The sequence below is a fragment of the Hippichthys cyanospilos genome, chromosome 20 (genome assembly GCF_059441005.1).
Source record: "Hippichthys cyanospilos isolate Australia breed blue-spotted pipefish chromosome 20, RoL_Hcya_1.0, whole genome shotgun sequence".
NCBI lineage: Eukaryota > Metazoa > Chordata > Actinopteri > Syngnathiformes > Syngnathidae > Hippichthys > Hippichthys cyanospilos.
Genome location: NC_142388.1, coordinates 1180880 through 1200582, shown reverse-complemented (window position 1 = coordinate 1200582; position 19703 = coordinate 1180880). Strand labels below are relative to the sequence as shown.

Below are 19703 nucleotides of genomic sequence, written 5' to 3'. Positions count from 1 at the left end.
CTTTAAAAACACGGATTGACTTCTTTTCACAGCGAAACGTAGTTGACAATTCTGCTCTTCAGTCTATTCTCGTAGTTTGTCAAGTGGCCAGCAGAGGGCAACAGAACATGAAAATTGAGTTGCCAAAACCAAAACCAAAACACGTATCCAATAACGTTAAAAAATACGTCGAAGCACAACAAATAGGCCAAAAGTTGAAGGCGTTTACATTTTTTTCACCAGACGAATTGAATTTCTAAAGTTTGAAAATTGGAGTGTTGAAGGGAAGCAAACAAAAATCATAAGGTAAAGATGAAGGCAGAAAGCTCTCAAAATTTCTGAAACCACCACGACAGAAGATGCACACAAGAGCACTTAATAACCATGTATTTATTTACATGCAGTAGTAGTGGTCATATGAAAGACAGGTATAAGAAAAAGATCGATCATAATTTTGTCACTTTTTTATAATCACAGTAAACAAACAAAAATATAAGGCTTAGTTCCCCCATTGCCACAGCTTTGAAAAAGAGGCAGTTAAAACTGTTCACAAACATATCGGTAAACAGAAAAAACGCACTGCACCAGACACTTATTATGCAGTCTGAAGGCGGCAGCTGAACGAGCAAGAAAAACACAGGAAGCACAATTACAATATCGTGGAGTCGATCATCTTTTTTGGGGCTGTGATCAAAGCTCACTGCTGATGAGGTCATGCAGGTCATAGCATCAAACAATCCAAGTACCATCCAGGTAAAAAAAAAAAAAAAAAAGCACAAGTGGTCATGAAGAGGCTTAAATATTAATATTTCACAAGATATTCGCAAATGGTCCTTTTATTTTTAATCAAATAAATGAACACTTCAAGTGGTTTTAAGGCTTTGGAGTGGGATTTTGAAATGTCGGGTGGAGCGGAGTCCGTCACTGCGCCGTTTTGATGACCCACTCGGCTGTGGGGTTGAGCTGGAAGAGGTCTTTCATGAAGGTTTCGCCATCCAGACACCTCTCCTCTGGAGAGGGACAAGACAGAAAAAAAAAGAGGGGAGGTAAGAAACGGGGTGAACGGATGGATGCGAATCTTGTCCAGTCCCACTCACTGATGTTTCCGCCGATCTCATAGAGACACAAGTCCTCCCGTCTCACTGCCGCACAACTGTGCGTACGCAAAGAAAGAAAGTGAGATAGAGTCAGCGGATTTGGTTTTGCGCGCCGAGTGGAACCGAGACCTTTCCTGGCTGAGAAAGCGCGCGAGCACGTCGGCCGCCTGCAGGTCGTCCGTGAGCTGGAGGGCCATGGACACTTTGCTGAACTGTGGAGCCTGGACGCGGATGAATCCCTGCAAGCTCTCCTGCTTGGTGAACACGACAAGAAAAAACCAGGAAGGCTTTGACCTTTTAACAGACTGATGTTGTGTTGGTGCAGTATTCTAACAATATGAGTGTTTTGAAAATATGTATTTTCTGTTGCATTTTTGATGGTGCATCTTATTGTCCAGAAAACACTAACTACTAATTTCATTGATTACTTTAGGCAATTAACTCTTTCCCTGCCACGGACAAGGATTCTCATCACGTAAAATACTTGTTGTGCCAGCGACAAGAATTCTCGTCAACTACTTTTTTTTTTCTATGAATGGATAGATGACACTCGTGGACATTGTAGTGATTAAATGTGACAATTTGATAGCTCCCGCTGCCCAAGAATGTGACCAATCGGGTCAAGGACAAACTAGACAATGTAGGAAAACAAGGTGAGTGCGCACATTTTGCAATGTACGCTTGCATCCAGGAGAATGTGTTATCGCAGAAAAATATTGGGTTAAAAGGAAAAAAAAAGACACGCGTATGCATACCAACTCGGTCAATAGACAAATGACTTTTGTCGTGTTTTTTGTTTCTGCTGAGTTTCGTACTCTCATGAGATCATTTTGTGCAGTAAGCTACCTCAGGACCGGTTCTGTCGGGCAGTTTGTCCGCGGTGATCTTCTTCAGCAGCTTTCGCATGGCCGGTTCTTTGTTCTGCTTGCGCTGGCTCTCCATGTTTTGCTGTCGCACCTGCGTCAAGATGAACTTGGGGATCTAAAACACACGCCCCCACAAATAAATATGGCATTGGTGGCCAACACGCTGAAGGTGAACGGGAGTCTTACATCCCACAGGAGGTTCTGGTATCGAATGAGCAGCCGCACGACGTTGGCGGTGCTGGTCGCCATGGACATTTCCTGCTGCGCGCTGATCTTGGAGTGACAGCCCTTGAACATGAAGATGTTGGGCGCCATGACGACCGAGACGTTGTTCAGGCTCATTTTGTTCTTGGCCTGGTGCTCCGTCACCCGCTGGAAGAACTCTACCAGGGCCTGGTGGGGAGGGGACGGACAAAAAGTTATCAAACATTGTGCTGGTTAGGGTTAGGGTTAGGGTGAGCGTCCACTGGCATTACATCGTGCCCCCACCTGGTGGTGGTGAGACTTTTTAAGGCGGAAAACACTGGCTTCCCTTTATGCTCTGCATCAGTTATTATGGTAACAACTGTCCTAGAAACATGATTCGTGCTGTAATTTTTTTTTAATCCTTTTGTATAGTGGAAAAAAAAATGCCTCGTCTGTCTTCTTTCATCGTCTTACCTTCAGACTATCTTGATTGGCTTCGGGGAGCAAGAGGACCAGCAAGTTCAAAGCTTGCAGCTGCTGCTTCTTTTTGGGCAGATCTGAAAACGAAAACACGTTTAGTAGATGGGAGTGTGATATGGACTAAAGCAGCAATTCCTAAAATGGGGCCAGGGAATACCCCAAAACTGAGGGAAAATTTGTACAGTATTGTGTGTGTGTGTATGTCCCTGGCCACCCTACAGAAAAGATTACGCCCCTGACCTGGATATGCATCAACAAATGTACTTAAATTCTTTATTAAATCGGCACAGTTTGAAATCTTTAAAAAAAAAAAAAAATTAAATCCAAAAATATTTTGCAGTAGTTACTAGCGATTTGACTAGGGGAAAAAAAAAATCACAGGGGTGCAAAAAAGGTTTCGAACCACTGGTGTTTGACTCAATCTAGGGACATTATAATCTTCAGAACGTTTTTCTTGTCAAATTGAGAGTAAACTAATTGGAACATGAAACAACGCATGTATTGCTCTCTCTCTCTTTCTGATGGAAATTTTTCCCGCAAAGGAGCAAGTGACTTGAGGTCTTGGGAGCGTACAAACAGAGGCCTGTGACAGCTGTAGCAAGCTAGCTTGGCGCTAACCGCTAGCCGGCAGCCAGAATTTGATGGCGCTATCAAAGTGGCAAATATTTGGCGCGCCATACCATCTACGGCGATGAATGCGTTGAGGTACTCGACGGTCAGCAGGGGGTGCGGCAGCTCCCTGATGAACAACTTGAGGAGGGCGGCCGCGTCGTGCTGACTGAGCTGTTGCCACGGAAACGTGCCTTCGTAGAAGCAGGACTCCAGCTCCTGGCACAGGGACTGGGCGCGGGGTAATTGGTGAGGACACATCCCTACGTTGGCGTGCCGTCAAGCGGTCGTCTACCTTGATTCTTTTGGCGCCGCCCGGGATCCTGAGGAGGCCCTCCGTGTCCAAGCCCACCTCCTCGATATGACCGATGAGCTACGGAGAAGAGGACAGGTTCCAACGTCACATTGAGCGATTTGGAATGCGGGAGGTGGGCGGGCTCACCCTCTGTAGGATGAAAGGCACTTTGGTCCCGGCTGCCCTCCGCTGGTCCTGCTCCAGTAATGTGACCAGGGGGACCCCAAACAAACCGCTTTCTACAGCAAACCCAAGCAGACGTCAAAAAATAAACGCGCAGACTATCCAACTATTGAAGACATTTTTTTTAGTACTTATTAAGTACTAAAGTAATCAATTACGCTATGCAATTCAGTGCCAATGTAATTGATTACCTTCGGTTACTCAAGCACTTAAGTAATCAATCGTCAGACTCTGGCCAAGCAAATAACACAAAAAGCAATTCCAATATTGTAGTATTTTTAAAGCAGCTAGTTGCTACTATTTACGGGCAAAATCCAATTTGGAGCGCGCGTACCTTTCGTCTTGACTTTGACGGCCTTGTACGGTTTCAGGTCGATGCCGGCCGTGTCAAAAAGCGCCGTCATCTCTACCAGAGCCAGCCTTCGTACCTGATGGAACCAGATGCAACCAGACGGGCTCGACGCGGATTGAGCGCGCTTCATTTTGTGAGTTGGAGGCGGTCCTACCTTTTTCATGTCCAGCGGGGACAGGTGTCCCACTCTGGTCCGGCCTGTTTTATCTTTGAGTAGTTTGAAGTTCTGGTAAAGAATTGCAATGGTTTTAAATATGCATTTTATTCGTTGCAGTATCAGTGTCACACTCAAGGCCCAAGATCTAATGAACGTGCGCTGGTCTCACCGGCAACTTATCATCCGGCGAATTGGGGCCGGCTTGGGCAGCGAAGCGAGTCTGGTCGCTGAGCGCCTGCTCTGAGAAGGCCACGTCCATGTTCATGACCATCTCCGGTTCTGTCGGGAGGACATTTTGGGAACGCCGCCACATAAGCGGCGCCGTAAAGTGCCCGTCCGACTGAAATGTTTTACTAACAACTTTGAGTAGCTCACAAACATTTCAGAATTTTCCCCTCGGATAAAAGCGAGTGCATTAAAAGACCGAGTGGCGTCAATGCCCGCGTGGAACATTTTACTGTGCGGCTGAGTAATGACGCCGATGCATTAGTGCGTTACCGGCTGAGCTGGCGTCGCTGGCGGCGTTTTCACTTCCCTTTTGGACCTCACATGGCTCGTTGTCCTGTGGCGTGACAAAATGAGGAATCTGCTTAAAATGATCGCCACAGTCCACTTGCTATGTTTGTATATTAACCTTCCTGTTAATGAGTGCGCAAAACAGACGCTCTTATAAACATTTCACTGGGAGCACTCGGCGGTAAATCGCAAATGGTAAACACTCATTCGAACATTTTTTGTAGTGCTTGTAATCGTGAGCGTTGCGGGCAAGAGGCGGGTATGTTGGACAAGAAAAAATAAAAAACGTGCTGAATTCAAAACGCGACTCGTGGAGGGATGACTACCAAAAAAAAAATAGAAAAAGTATCACAAAGTGAGAACCCGGCAAAACTGTGACTGTGTATTAACAATAATAATAATAACAAAAATTCACTGTCAGGATAAAAAAAAAAAACATGCTAAACTCAAAAGGCCAAATGTGGAGGGATGACTAGCAAACTAGTAAAATGTTAGAAGTTTTCCAAAGTGAGAACGCAGCAAAATTGTTGCTGTATAATAACAATAATTAAAAAAAAAAATGTCTTTCTTGGCATGCAATGTCACCGTACAGATAAAAAAAAAAAAAAACTAGCTTGCTGAACTTAAAGGCCAGATTCTGCAATTAATTTGATCATTATTTTTCATGCCCAATTAATACTTTCAAAAACACATTTTGCCACTTGCTGCTGACTGAATATGACGTGTGCTGAAGGCTGGGTAACGACCAATCGCAGCTCAGCTTGTGAATGTCACATTGTCAAGGGATGAGCTGTGATTGGTTGTTAACAAAGCCTTGAGCACCGACGATGTCATTTTCAGCCAAAAGAAATAGCAAAAAATGTATTTTTAAATGTAATAAAAACGTGTGCGAAACAAGTCAAATTATAGTTGTCAAAGTTGTCAAGTTGTCAAGTTGACTTGTCAAATGAATTGCAGACAAAATGATTTTGTTAAATAAGTGGACTATCCCTTTAACACACCTTCCCATGGGTGTGCCACAAGGATCAAGTCCAAGCCCCAATTTGGTTGCTTGGAAATAGATATTAATAATGCTAACGCGATCCAACACAACGTTAGTGCTTCTGAGTGCGTCGAGACCTTTTCAGGCAGTCGAAATATATCCCGGACGTTGGGCAGGTGCTGCCGGTTGCGGCGCCGCAGCGTCTGCTGGAGCGAGGTCAAGCGGCGCTCCACCGCCGCCGCTTGCGCTCGGGTCAGGGTGGACAAGAAGGCGGCGTTGTCCTCTTCCTGTCCAGCGACACAGATTGAGAGCTTGGTAAATGATATGATGTTTGTGATATACAGGTGCAGTGCAAAAAAAAAAAAAAAAAGTTTAGCATGGCGAGGAGGCGGGAAATGCCCGGCGAACCACCGGGCTTATACTACACAAGAGAAAACTATGACATTTATTAGGATGCATCGGTATACTTGTGTTGGGATTATGATTGATTGATTGACACCTGGTCCTGGTCGGCTGCCAGCGAACTGTCAAATAGCCGCGCCAGTCCCGCCTCCATCAGCCACGCCTCTTCCTGCTCTCCCTCTGGAAAAACATACAGTAAGAAAATACCCGTTACCGACTAAAAATTTTAATGCATATAATTAGATGATAATTAGTGATTCAGGCTATACAAGCACTCGACTCGAATCCGTCTTCTGGGTGGATTATTCGAATTTTAAAAAATCTTCATCAATTCATTCACTTTCCAGCGCAGTAAAAAACGTATTTTGAGCCAAATTCCACCGCGAAGCTGCCCGCGCTTACTTGACGAAATTTCACATGACCCCGCGGAGGCAGTAAGAGGAAGTTGGGACAAATTGGGAAGAGCGTGTTTGCTTTCGGGAGCAACGACCCTCGTAAACGCGGCGGAATAAAAGATTGCGGTCGGACGAGCATGCGTCGCGTCGCGTCGCGTCGCACCGTCGGGCGCTTTCTGCTGCTGCTCCTCCTCGTCATTTGCGCCCTCGCCTGCCGCCTTGTCCGTGGAGCAACTGATGTTCTCCACCTCCTTCCAGTAGTCGGCCATCTCCAGCTCATCCAGGGAGTCCTGCGCAAACGTTCCAAACTTCAGCCATTTTTTCGCTTACTTATCAACTTCTTTATATAAATAAAAAAGAAAATTTGAGGAGAATCAGTGAGCTTTGGTTCCAAAAAAGGAGAATACCTGCGAGTTGCAGCGTTGACATGGCGGCCGCGGTCGCAGCCGGCTTTTGGGACTGGTGCCAGGATTGGTGCAAACGGGGGGCGCGGCCGCATTGTCGTCGTCCCCGGGAAGCGAGCTGTGATTCTGCTGGACGCTGTAATGGCCCGTCCTTCGGCTGCAAGACACCATGAAGGAGGTCAAACCGTCATTTGTGACCTCTGGACCCAAAGTTTTTTTTGGACCTCTTTTGGAACTACCTTAAACTTTGTACCTTGTTTAAAAGCAGTTACGACGGGGGCCTCACCACTAATAAAACGATTGCAACCGTCAATGTGTCTTGCGGTCACAACTGAGACAAAGATCATCTCTAAATGTTTTTCAGATTTAGACTCTAAACACGCTTGACACAACATCCCCCAGCTACAATTTACACTAGTGATTAATAAGAAGAAGAATATTAAGACCAGAATGATTGATCGGGCGGTCAATTAATGGCTGATATTTGCAGATTATTTTCACTTTTGACCTTCATCTAAATTAACCCTTACAACAGTTGCATGCAAGTAATACTAATACTTGAGTAATACTAATTTTACAGAAAAATCAATAGCGTCACCTTGTTTCCTTAAACCTACTGGGTTTTTTTTTTCAGACTATAAGCCACAGCCAAATATAAGCCGCAGCACCAAAAATTGGGCATTGTATGAGTTAAAAATGATGACATTTTACAAAAAAAAGAAAGGTAAATATGATGACGAAGCTTAGCTTAGCTATAGAACATTAGAAACACATTTTTCTCCTGAAGATTGTTGTTCAATTTGTACCTACAATTGAAAGCAAAGCAACGGTTTGGCCCCCCTGTCATCGCGCACGTCTCGACTCTTCTTCAGCCATTAACGGATCTTTCCTATAGCCGCCGTTTCTCCGACGCTTTTATTAGCGCCTATGCGCTTCATAATTGAACGCTAACACGCAGCGTGACCCCTTTGACGCAACAAACGGCGCGCTCGTCCGCGAGGAATGACAAAAATGCTTCATGTGAGATTTGTCCAGCATGGAAGTGCTTCCACCTGGCCAGCGCCACAAACATGAGCAAACACGGAGAGTTAATCATTGAACTTCATCAAAAGCCCCCGCAAAAATACACTAATAAATGTTTGACGGGGCCATAAATCCCGCATTAGCGCACTTACAAAAACACGTAAACACGAGTGCCACGGGGAAGTGAATAAAAATCCTCCGTCAAACGCCTAATATCCTCCTGAGAAGCAGATTGTTCAATTGTGTCCACTCTAGTGGACATTCGTTTTATATATCATAGACCTTTTCATGTGAACTCCAACATTTTTATATTCGACCCTAAACTTAGCCCTAATATATAGCTACACATTGTTGTTTATTGTCCATTAAAAAGAAGACGGTTGTTTTATGGCACATTGACGCAACACTAGTCACTTGTTGCGAATGACGTGATGGTCAAAGACAATAGGGCGGCTTTTCCCAGGGGGGACATTGCACCCTTGTTATTTACAATGCACTATTTTTGAAATGTGTCCTGATGGTCGCACCTTTTATCAGCTGATGGCGCTTGTGAGGTGCAAGCAGGAAGTGAGGCACGACGCGCGCACAAAGCACCCGGGCTCGAGGGTTACTCGAGTGCACGCCGCGGCCCCAGTGCAGGCTGAGAGTCACAATATTAGGGATGCCGGCACCGGCTCATGTGACCCAATGAGAATTTAGTCCTAACAAATTGTGTGTGTGTTCCCATTTATAGCAACAGGTGCCAGCTGCCATCTCTTGAAAGACAGACTGCCTCTGTTTTTTGGTTTATTTTCTGTAAGACACGCACAAGAGTCTACAGTATCTTTTTTTAAGGTTTAAAAAAAAAAAAAAAAAAAAAAGAATCCAAGATGGCAACAAAGCGTAAACAGGAAAAGATGATAACTTTAGCCTGGGTCTTTATGGAGAGTTGTATTTTTTTTCAAGTGTTTGGCTAACTTAGTGTCTAAAACTGTCTGGTCTCTTTAAAACAATGTAAAAATATGTATTTGGGACTGAATGAGTTAAGTAAATTACACATAAGCTATAAATTGGATTTTTTTTTTGCACAAGCTATGAATGTTAAGTTTACATTTCAAATGATTAACAATCACAATACATGATTTTTGTCTATTATATTGAACATGATTTATTATTGACTTAATCAAACCTATCAAATAAATGTTGGTAAGGTTTATTACTTTTGATTCAAATTGATTTGAGATTGTAATTGTTCAAAATGACTTATATATGGCGATATATATGGAGCTGATATTACCCATCCCTAACAACACTGAGTGCCAATGACGTGTAGGGACGTCAACAGGAACCCAATCAAAGAGTGCCATTGACGTCAATACACGAGAAAAGGTTTGGGCAGCTCTGGTTTGATCATTAAACTGGGAAACAAAACTCTGGTCAGTCAAAATGTTCATAATTAGCTGCTAAATTCTCTTTTTGAAATTCAACATTTTTTTTCTTGCTTAGTGCATTTCAAAATAATTCCTAAAAGATGAATCTCGACTTCTTGTCATTTCAAGAGGAAACAATGACCACAAAAACAGGGCATGCGCACACAAACATTGCGTACACACACGCACACACACTGCTGTGGGAGGCAAGACAATGGCAGGCTGTAATGTGATGCGGTGTTTTTTCGCTAGTTAGTGGGAGAAGCCATCTGGAACACATGCGCACACATACATGTGCAATACTGGCGCTAGCTAGCTATGTGGCTTTATTTGGTCTTTTCACAAATGACGTTCATTAGGGCACATTTCATTTCAAATTAAGAGGAAGGAAATTTGTGTTCTAATGTCATCAAATGTTCGTCATCGTATCGCTGGTAAAACAAAGTAATGGCCACCTACAACTGGAGTGTGTCAACATGCACTAAAAAGCAGGTGTGGCTATTTGTCACCATTTGGACTTTCGCTCTGAGTTTCATGTAATAGAGTTGGACGCACACACACACACACACACACACACACACACACACACAAACACACTCAAAACAAGGTCCGAATCAAACGCGTGTCTACAAAGTGTTTAAAAATAAAAGTTCTGTATCATCTTAGTTCCTGTGTGACAAATTGACGGCTTTATGCTAATGGGGACACTTCGTATGCGTGATTCTCATTATTGTGAGCGGGGTCATGTGCCGCAAACAATGAGCTGTGACAACAAAGAAAAAGCAGAACACATGCGCGCATTCATGAATGAATGGACACATGGAGGAACAGGAAGCTCCCAGTTTATGGGGTCCTTCCCTGCTCTGTCGCTAGTCATCATTAGCGTCAACCCACGCTATAGCATTTTTGGGGGGGAATGAGTGTGTGTTGCTGCTCCATTTGTTTCTAGTGTGATTGTTGGAAGATTTATTAGAATGAAAACATCTCATTTCTGTTTTAGTATCCATCGCATTTTATGTTAGCTTTAAGATAGCATATTTTTACCAGACAAAACGAGTGGTTTAATAGAAAATTTCTGTATTTAAGAGAATAATACCTATTTTTTTGTGTGATTTATGTGTCCCTTTTCCTGAAAACTTCAACTGGGAGTGGAAGAAAATCTTCAAGCAAGCACTCTTGCCCTCTAATGTAGAAAACTGTGAGAGAGAACAAGCTTATCCATTCTATGTGAACCCTACTAGTCTAAACATTTAATTCTGATTAATGATAAAATTGCAGACTATAATTTAAGCAACAATATCTGCTAGGTTGTTTTTTTTCTTTTCTAGAGGGTGGCCATTTTGCCATGTCAGATTGCCTTCAAATGACATCACAGTTGCTCAGGTTATAAACAATCACAACTCTTGAGTTACGTCACTAGCTGAGCCGTAATTTCAGTTGATAGCAACAGGCAAAATGGGAGAGGTGGATTTTTAAGCTGAATTCATATTTCACAATTGCAATGTTAATCAAGATGCAGTGTTCAGATTTTATTGTGTGTATTGATGACAGCTGCTCACTGACCTGAGGTTTTTCAAGATATATTTTCACTTTCAACGTGTTTTCTGAGTGGCTATATGTCATGCATCTGTCAAAGGATTGTTATTCATTCAACAGCTTTACAATTGACCTTGGACCCGCCTGCTTGAGATAATTGGAGAGCCTCTTCATTAGGTACACCTGCACAAACTCATGAGAAGGCAGTTGGCCATTATTTCATGCACAATTGAGAAATTACATCCATTCATTTTTTTTTAACTGGGATGAACTGACTCGTGAGCCGAGATTAAAACTCAGAACATCTGACTGTGCTCCAGTGCTTTTTATAATCAAAATATGACCTGCGTTGTTGCATTCCACGACCCTGAAGGAGATTTTGTAATATACAAAGGAGCGCGAAGGAGATTTTATTAGAGCCATGCGATCTTACTAGTAACCTAAAATTGCTGATTAAGATAGTTGAAAGGAAATGCATAGCCCGTGGCAGTGGGCGGGGACAGGACATCTGCTGTCTTGCAAGTTTGAACAAGTTGCCGCAGTCAAGTTTTAGCCGGATGACTCACTAATGATGTTCCACAAGAAGTTAAGTGAGTGCAAATCCCACCTGTTGGCCTGCGGGTCGTGCTCCTGACTCGTAGGACACGCGATAGACGGTCCAGGTTGGCGCAAGAGTTCCGCGTTGCTGTGGTAACCCGTCAAGACCACTCCCTGGGACTCCTGTTGCCGACTCATGTTTCCCACCCGCTGCTGCAGCTTTGTCGGATCTATTTTAGGAACAATTCCACGTCCGCGCGGTCCTCCATGGCGAGTGTACGCTGTCGGCTGCGCAACGCTACCGAAGCATCGTGAACTCTAACTTTTCCCTTCTCGCCTTCTTCTTGCACTAGAATGAAAATGTGTCAACTGGACGTGGGCCGGACTGTATTGAGCGCAGGGGCTGGATCGCAGCAAAACAGCGCGGCGCGATTGGCTGGAAGCTTAAAGGCCAACGTTTGAAAAGTCACGGCGACCCCTGCAGGACATAAATCGAAAGGGGCGGCGGCGCGACTCTTCGCGACATTTACGTCATCAAAACATACTATGTGCCGCATTGCTACGCAATCAAAAGATGGATTGTTAACTTCAACTGCCTGTCAGTAATGTTTTCCCGTCACGCGTTAATCTTGTTTACTTCCGCAAAAAACGCAGTTTGTCCAATGAGCGCTTCGGAATAAATCACGTGGTTTATAATGGCGCATTACGTCACTTCGATGTCTCAAGATTTGACAAAAACAGAGGGAAAATGAGCTAACGATACAACTAAATGTTCGCATTTTACTAATTGTAAAGTTTTGTTCGTTAATTGTCAACAATAATTTTCGTCAACTTTAACTGTCTGGCAGTAATGTTTTATCGTCACGCGTTTTAGCTTGTTTACTTCCGCAGCAGCCACATCTTGCCCAATAAGTGCTTTGAAATCAGTCACGTGGTTATAATGGCGCGTTGTCAACTCGGATTTAAGATTTGACAACAAAAACAGAAGCAAAGGGAGCTAACGATACAACTAACTTTTAGTATTTTACTAGTTGTAGAGTTTATTTTGCATTACGTTTGTTTTGATTCAAATTCACACAAACAATTATTTTCGTCAACTTTACCTGCCTGGACATTTTCACGTCACGCGTTAATCCTGTGTTTACTTCCGCATCAAAAGCATTTTGTCCAATGATCGCTTTTGAAAGAATCAAGTGGTAAATGATGACGCATTTATTTAAACTCGGATTCCTCAAGATTTGACAAAAACTGTAGGAAAAATAGGTTAACGGTAAACCTGATACTTCACATTTTGCGAGTTGGAAAGCGTTTTGAATTTGTTTGAAGTTGTTTTCAAACATTGACAGACCATCAGTGTCGTTTTCCCCCCATGACGTCCTTTTTCGTCAATAACACTGGATGTTAATCACATTTTGACCAATACAATTTTAAAAGACTTTAGGGATGAATTTACGACTTTTATCACAGTAGCAAGTATCCAGTACTATACATTTACATGCAAAATTATTTCTAAACCTTAAACTTAATAGAAACTAGAGTGAACATCCGCAAAGGTTTATGAATTTACAAAGATTCCAGGTGGTGTTTACATCCATATTAGGTAAGAAGTGAAGCAATCACTCCTGTACGTTTTTGGACCCTCCAGAACAAATTGAAGAGCCGACATCCAAACCAAAGACGAAAATGACCACAACAATACAAGACTTTGACACCAAAAGTCTGCAATAGACATAAATAAAACTATTAAATATGAAAAGCTTCCAGGTAAATGTTACAAACATAAAATCCAAAACGGCTGCCTTAAAGAGCATCCGTGCGTCAGTACAACTTACCTGAGGTGAAGGTAGAAAGCAAGTCTGGGGACCATGTTGTCCGTTTGCATCCAATATCCTGTCGTCTCTCTTTTCGGAGACGACCTTCTCACCATGCGCTCCGTAATGATGTCGACACACACACAAACACACACACACACACACGCACGCGCATTCAAAGTCGATTAGCCGGAGAGGTCAATCAGATTGTCCCGCTTCTTGCCCCTCCCCCTTTTCTGATCCCATGTCATCCCTTCTCTCGCGCCTCCGCTCTTTCCTTTCAACTTTCCACTCCCTCACTCTCTTCCATCTTTGCCCGGCCATTAGGAGCGCACTAAGTGGTGTGGAAGTGCGCTGAATCATGGCCGAGCTGTCCAACGCAAGTTCGGTCTTCTCGGGTAACAAAAAGAAAGAGCAGAGCTGTCCGACAACAAGATATTGATTCGATAATGTACAGCTTGGATAACGATACAAAAGTAGCACCACGTTTTTCAAAATTGCCGTTTTAAATACGGTCAAAATACGTGCCCCGAACTCATTCAGCGCCATTGACGACTACAGACGTCACAGTTGCGATTTGAATGGGGTGGAAGTGAACGAGTTCATATATTTCATTTTTAATAGATTTAATCTTTTTTGTTTGTTTGTTTTTAAACACCCCCAGCATCACAACCACCGGCATTAAGGATCACCTTGCAAACAAAAATCAACCAGACTCCAAATTTTAGCATTATTGAGGTACTATGTTCTTCCAATTCATATATAACAAATGTATAACAATCTACTCAAATTAGGGCAATCAAAAATCTGGTTTATACTCCTGAAAGCCAGTCTTTCCAAACATGTCTCGCATGTTTGGGTATTATATAAATAACTGCTGTTTTGCTGAGACAGAGTGGACACACACTAATGGGCTGGCTCTCAAGTGGATCAAGTGCAAATAAGCCATGCCCACCATCTAGTGGTGAATGGGGATATTACAACCTAAATTCAGATTTCCTTTTTGTATTATCTTTCTGTTATTCTTTATATGGAATATTTACTCATACTTATAAGCAAAACAAGAAAAATAGAAGATAAAATAGAAATAGAAGATAAAATAGAAATAGAAAATAGTTTTTGTTTATATAGTTTCCTTTTTTTTTTAAATCACGAGCAAGATTTCACAACAATTTCCAATTATTTATTTGTGTATCTGCAAGACTACATTCCTACCAACAAAAGAATGTACACAGTATATCAAACAAGATAGTCCAGAAATGTGTACTGCAAACTAACGAATGGAGAAAGCAAAATTGGGGCAAATAAAAAAAAAAAAAACAATATTGACTGCCCGGGATGATTAGAGGAACATCTCACGGAAAGCAACATACATATTCTAAGAACAGTGGCTCTTCACTCACTCTGATCATCTGCAACAGACGTGCACATTTTCACTAAACTTAAAGTTAATTAGAACGTAAAAAAAAAAAAAAAAGGAAAAAAGGAGATTTCTTACCGTCTCCTAAGGGCTCTGAAATCCTGGGAACATTTTGGTGTAGAAATCTTTCTGTTTGTCCAAGCCAGCTTTGTAGCATCTGCAATGGCCAGTTTTCACAAAGGATGGGAATGTCAAAACTTTTCAACTCTGTTTAGCGTTATTTTAACCCCTGAGGAAAATTTTGGCCCAACTCGGGCTTTTTGATGTGTGATATAAAAGGAAAAGAATACAAAAAAAAAGGAGGAGGATGCTAAAACATGAAGACTTTCAATATGCCACGCTGCCGTCCCTTCTAAATGCTTGAAAACGCAATGTCGAGAGTTACACCCTTTGCTGTCAAATTTAGCCCATGTCAGGCTTATTTACTGCCATTCAAAATTTGAAAAGTTTTACATTTTGGAAATATTGAAAACCTGATGCATTTTATCATGCATTTCCCCCGATTTTTACATTAATCCTTCCGACGGAAACTTGCAAATGGGGTACGATGTTAAGACCCTTTGAAAGTCAGCCCAAGTTGGGTGATAGACGCCCAGGGGTTAAACGGAAGCTTACACGGTGACCGTCTTGAGGAGGTTGTTGACGTCGCCGTCAAAAGGTTTCCGGGCCTGAGCCTTGACCAGGCAGTCGTGAGCGCGCTCGTAGTCCTGCAGCTCTGCGTACGCCTGGCCGGAACAAATTAACCACAGCTGTTTCAAAAAACTCAATGTCAATGTCAAAATAAAGAATGTCAATTATAAAAAAAAAATCTAGAATGTTAGTCGTGGCTTAATTTCTTTTTTTTCGGCACCCTGACTTGACGATTGAATGTGAGTTCAGAAGCTGCTCACTCTTTTGCGTGCAAAAGATTTTTAAGAATAAGACCGTTGTCGCGACCACGCTTAAAAAAAATGCATCCCACGCCTGTTTATGCTACACGTTACTTCGCTATGATAGATTTTAATTTGAAGCATTGGTCGGCCTGCTCACAAGATTTGACTGTTTTACTATAATGCAGTGGCTTGACAGAGAGCGCATTCTTCTGAATGTCTTATTGAAATCCTGGGGAAAAAAAAAAAAGATCTCACTTAAACTGATAAACATTATTTAGTGAGATCTCTGCAAAAGACTACTACTGATTAGTTTGGACAGCCCTGATGTAGTATTTGATATTTACACTTTTAACACAAAATTAGCCTTTCCCTGGGTTAGTGGCTGCCAATTTGTTTTTGTAATCCTTGAGCAAAAAGTAGTCTTTATTAATGCATTTTTGACCAAAATGTTGCTATTATATCAATAATTGTCATTAGTTTTCTGTCTGACCTGTGCGCAGCGGTAAAGAGCCTTGGTGTTGGCAGCATTGATGTCCAAAGCCTTGTTGGCGTATTTGAGCGCTTTGTGCGGGCGTTCCAGACGCAGTTCCGCGAAGGACAGATTCAGATAAAGCGGCAGCAGTGCCGCCTGTATTTCCGTCTGTTCGCCGTCGCTCCGGAACTCCCGGTTGCCAAGCACCACCAACGCCTGGTGTCACATAAAGTCATGATTGTTTGTTTGAGTCAACTATCATTAAAAAAAAAAAAAAACTTTATCGGCGTATAATACAATCACGTTCAATGATTTGCAAATTATCCACTTGAGAATGTATGTGTAGATCACATAAATAAGTAATAATATGTAGTATATATAAAATAAATAATATTTCTAGTTGTTAAAACTGACAGTGGCTAATAGTTAACTGAAAAAAATGACCGACGCTAAATGCGATTTTTGTACCTTTAAAATACCAAGAGGTGCCACGAGAGGGCGCCAAACACAACGCTTCACACAAACACAAAGGCACACGACAACCTCCCTCACCTGCTTGTAGAACTCTTTGGCTTTGTGGTAGCGACTTTGCTTGAAGCTTCTGTTACCGAAAGCACGAAGCGTGTTAACCACCTCCATCAGTTTGGAAAAGGGGAACTCGTTCTGTTCCTCCTAAAGATAGAAATAGCTTTGTGAGAAGTAAACTACATCCGCAATACGGAAAAACAAGAAATGCTTCAAAAATAAAATCGATGCATTAGTTACTGAATTAGATAACAAATTAGACCATATAATTATTCTAGGGCCCGTCTGATTTTTTTTTAAGGCCGATGCAGATTTTTTGGCAGGAAAAAAAATGCTGATTACCAACTATTCACCGATTGATTTTGCAAAATTACAATGAACAAAATTGGGTTTTCTGCCCAATGCGTTTTAATAGGTGTCAATTGTGTATTTTCACTACTCAAGGGCTGATAACAGCCAATAACAGATACATTGTGAAAAAAAAAACGGGTTTCCCAAAATGAATTGCATAGTGGAATTAAAGTCATAACCATTATTTCTTGCCATGCGTGATTGTGTTACTTGTATTGAATGGGCGTCATTTCTAACACATTTACATTAAGTATTTAATATTTTTTTAAACAAAGTCAGACTTTAAGTTGTGTGTAAACTAGTGACATCCAGTTTGATTCTTTGCACAACGTTCTTGCGATTTTCACCTCATCTTTGCTTGTAAAAACTACGGTTTGATTTGTTTTGACATGTTTAATGAGTTCAATAATTACTAACATGATATATATTTATGGATACGTGGTTATGGTATGGATTTATGTGTCATATATAAAGGCAAATTTGTTGTTGTATACAACTGCTGTAAGTGGTTAGAGTGCATAAGGGTACAACATTTAAATTATTGGAAAATATTGACTATTTGGCTAATTATTTTTGGCCGGTCAATTGATCAACGGGCCTGTAAAATTGCATCATCAAACAAATTTCCTTTTGATATTTTTTCAGGCGATATAACAAGCCCAATTGCCCAGTATTATTTATCCGAAGAAGAACATAAATAGTACTGCCCAGAAGTTACAACAGGGGCTTTTTTCCAACAAATCTTGTCAAAACTGATTATCTTTTCGATTATTAGCGAAACACTGGTTCCAAGTTGTGCAGCTTAGAAGTTGGATTATACTGCCCCCAAGTGGCCGAGGCTATGTACAACAAATTGGATCTAAGTAAAAACCTGTATGTGGCCACTACCATACAGTCTACTTATGTGTATGAGTGAAATATGATTTTTTTTTTTTTTGCTCCCTACCGCAGTCATTTGGACAAATTCGTCCACTTGTCCCGAATCCAGGATGTCGATGACGTGGATCTCGAACAAAACGCGGGCAGCGGCGGGGATGAGCGGCGGGCAGCCCATGTCTCCGTAGGCGTAGCGCGGCAGCAGCAGGAAGCGGGAGAATTCGCCTTTGCGCATAGTCAGCAGGCCCAGCTCCATCCCGGTCAGCGTCACGTCTGTTGGAATCCAGTCAGTTGACACTCCAGCGGCCCGCAACATTCTCGCTCGTCACCGCCTCACCTCGGCCCAGCTTCATGAGCCGCGGATGCTTGCGGTGCGTCGTGCTCTCAAACGGCTCGGCCGAATATTCCAGGAAGCCCGAGTAATGCACTGCGTGAAAACGCAATCGTTAAACAAAAGGCGGATTCGACTTTTTGCAGAATGGACATTTCACATCAAAGGGAAAGCGTTGAAAGAGGACACAAGGGAGCTGAAATTTCTCACAGATGGAGACAACATGTCATTATTTCTCACACAACCAGAAGTGCACCATCCCTTGGCTAAAATACCGCCAGAATGATATGGAAGAAAATGAGGCAAGATACCGCACAAGGGTTCAAGAAAATTACTCAAGATCGAAGCATTTGGGGGCACAGGTGGGCCGTCTCCGGGGAAGATGACTTCTTTCAGGATCCCCCCATTCCCAAGAATGTCTTCCATCTGCTGCTGGAGTTGGTCAAAAGGACTCTTAAGGAAGAAAAGACATTTCAAGCAATTCGTGACAAGAACAAGACACAAAAACAATACAAATAGAATGCCTTGATTGTCATCGCATAGGCGGTATACGCCGTAGTAGCCCTGCTCCGATTATATTCATTTTTATTCTATTTGATTTATTGAACATAGGAACACATTAGAAAAGGAAACAAACGAGTAAAACAAAAAAAATAAAAAGGATCATCAATCGATATCACGGTTGTAATGTACACAGTTTACAAGTAGTTCTATGTTGTTTTCTTCACATTTTTTTTTACAGACAAACGTTTGCTTTTTGTTAGCTCTTATCTTAGATTTCTTCAAATCACTTGCAGCCCTCAAACTTCTGATTACTGTGGCAAAATGAGTGATATGCTTTATACATTATTTGCGCAGTTTAATGAAATTTAATGAATGATGGATTAGTTGGTTTGATTCGTATTGCAATGTTTGTTTTATATGTATTACCGCATACCTTCACACATTAACGATTCGAAATTTTTCCTTGAACATTTCTTTGAGGTTTCACACTTTTTTGCTCAATTATAACAAACATAATATCTTAAGTGCTCATTTTGATTGAAAAGCTTCATGCCCATCCAATTTTTAGGACTTCTCCAAATCTACTACACTAATATATTTTGTATTTTCACTATTATATAGCCTTTAAAGTTGAGCTAACGTACTCATTCAAATCAAGACGTAAAATTCCAGCCAAGGACAGATTTGTGTTTTTACAATTTCAACGACGGATTCGTCAATTTTAAAATCTGAGCGACACGGCGAATATAAGAATACGCGTAAATTACTTTTAAAAGTTGGCGATATAGTAACTGTTTAGTCAGATTATTGCAAGTCACAATTTTTAACTTCGTTAGCATTTCTCAAGATAGCGACAACTTACCAGATTTTGCTCTTCACCTGCAACAACGCACTGCAAAGGCCTTCGTACTCCGTTTAACGACATCTTTTTGATATTAAAAACGCTCTCCAAAATTAAATCCCAAATCTTATTGCCACTTTTTAACACGCTTTCTGAATCTTATTGCCACTTTTTAACACGCCTTCTGTGCACGTGTTGACCAACAGAAACCACGTGACCTACCCAGAAACGCCGAAGCAAGTTAACTACAAGGCGCGTAAAAAAAAAACAAAAAAAACGGTAACTTTCAATA

The 19703-nt window shown here is 41.9% G+C and overlaps 2 protein-coding genes across 4 annotated transcripts; both read right to left on the bottom strand.

Moving 5' to 3' along the window:
* Positions 1–354: 354 nt before the first annotated feature.
* Positions 355–14218, bottom strand: arhgap18 (Rho GTPase activating protein 18). Of its 3 annotated transcripts, none has more exons than XM_088402825.1 (18): positions 13241–14218; positions 6907–7060; positions 6663–6789; positions 6202–6284; positions 5840–5989; positions 4703–4766; positions 4374–4483; positions 4202–4273; positions 4030–4123; positions 3660–3751; positions 3513–3590; positions 3289–3448; positions 2603–2685; positions 2129–2335; positions 1923–2057; positions 1206–1330; positions 1077–1132; positions 355–989 (listed from the first exon to the last, which is right to left on the bottom strand). In XM_088402825.1, the coding sequence occupies exons 1-18, from the start codon at positions 13333–13335 to the stop codon at positions 901–903; spliced, it is 1974 nt and encodes a 657-aa protein (XP_088258951.1). In that variant the 5' UTR covers positions 13336–14218; the 3' UTR covers positions 355–900. The 3 variants fall into 3 exon arrangements, with proteins under 3 accessions (XP_088258951.1, XP_088258948.1, XP_088258949.1); XM_088402822.1 differs by lacking the exon at positions 13241–14218 and adding an exon at positions 11479–12049; XM_088402823.1 differs by lacking the exon at positions 13241–14218 and adding an exon at positions 11479–12046 and having other exon boundaries at positions 1206–1327.
* Positions 14219–14380: 162 nt separating this feature from the next.
* On the bottom strand, positions 14381–19641 carry fkbp6 (FKBP prolyl isomerase 6). The gene is made up of 9 exons (XM_088402828.1): positions 19433–19641; positions 18402–18519; positions 18073–18162; positions 17806–18008; positions 16536–16655; positions 16002–16199; positions 15255–15364; positions 14718–14796; positions 14381–14631 (listed from the first exon to the last, which is right to left on the bottom strand). Exons 1-8 carry the CDS (start codon positions 19493–19495, stop codon positions 14724–14726), a joined length of 975 nt encoding a protein of 324 aa, XP_088258954.1. The 5' UTR covers positions 19496–19641; the 3' UTR covers positions 14381–14631; positions 14718–14723.
* Positions 19642–19703: the final 62 nt, after the last annotated feature.

Excerpts from the sequence above, each read along its gene's own strand:
- fkbp6 (XM_088402828.1), bottom strand. The coding sequence starts at position 19,495 with ATGTCGTTAAACGGAGTACGAAGGCCTTTGCAGTGCGTTGTTGCAGGT. Across the intron at positions 18,520-19,432 it reads CAGGTGAAGAGCAAAATCTG|AGTCCTTTTGACCAACTCCA; the intron begins GTAAGTTGTCGC and ends TTCTTCCTTAAG. Across the intron at positions 16,200-16,535 it reads CCAAAGAGTTCTACAAGCAG|GCGTTGGTGGTGCTTGGCAA; the intron begins GTGAGGGAGGTT and ends ATGTGACACCAG.
- arhgap18 (XM_088402822.1), bottom strand. The coding sequence starts at position 11,606 with ATGAGTCGGCAACAGGAGTCCCAGGGAGTGGTCTTGACGGGTTACCAC. Across the intron at positions 4,484-4,702 it reads CAGCGACGCCAGCTCAGCCG|AACCGGAGATGGTCATGAAC; the intron begins GTAACGCACTAA and ends TCCTCCCGACAG. Across the intron at positions 1,133-1,205 it reads CGCTTTCTCAGCCAGGAAAG|TTGTGCGGCAGTGAGACGGG; the intron begins GTCTCGGTTCCA and ends GCGTACGCACAG.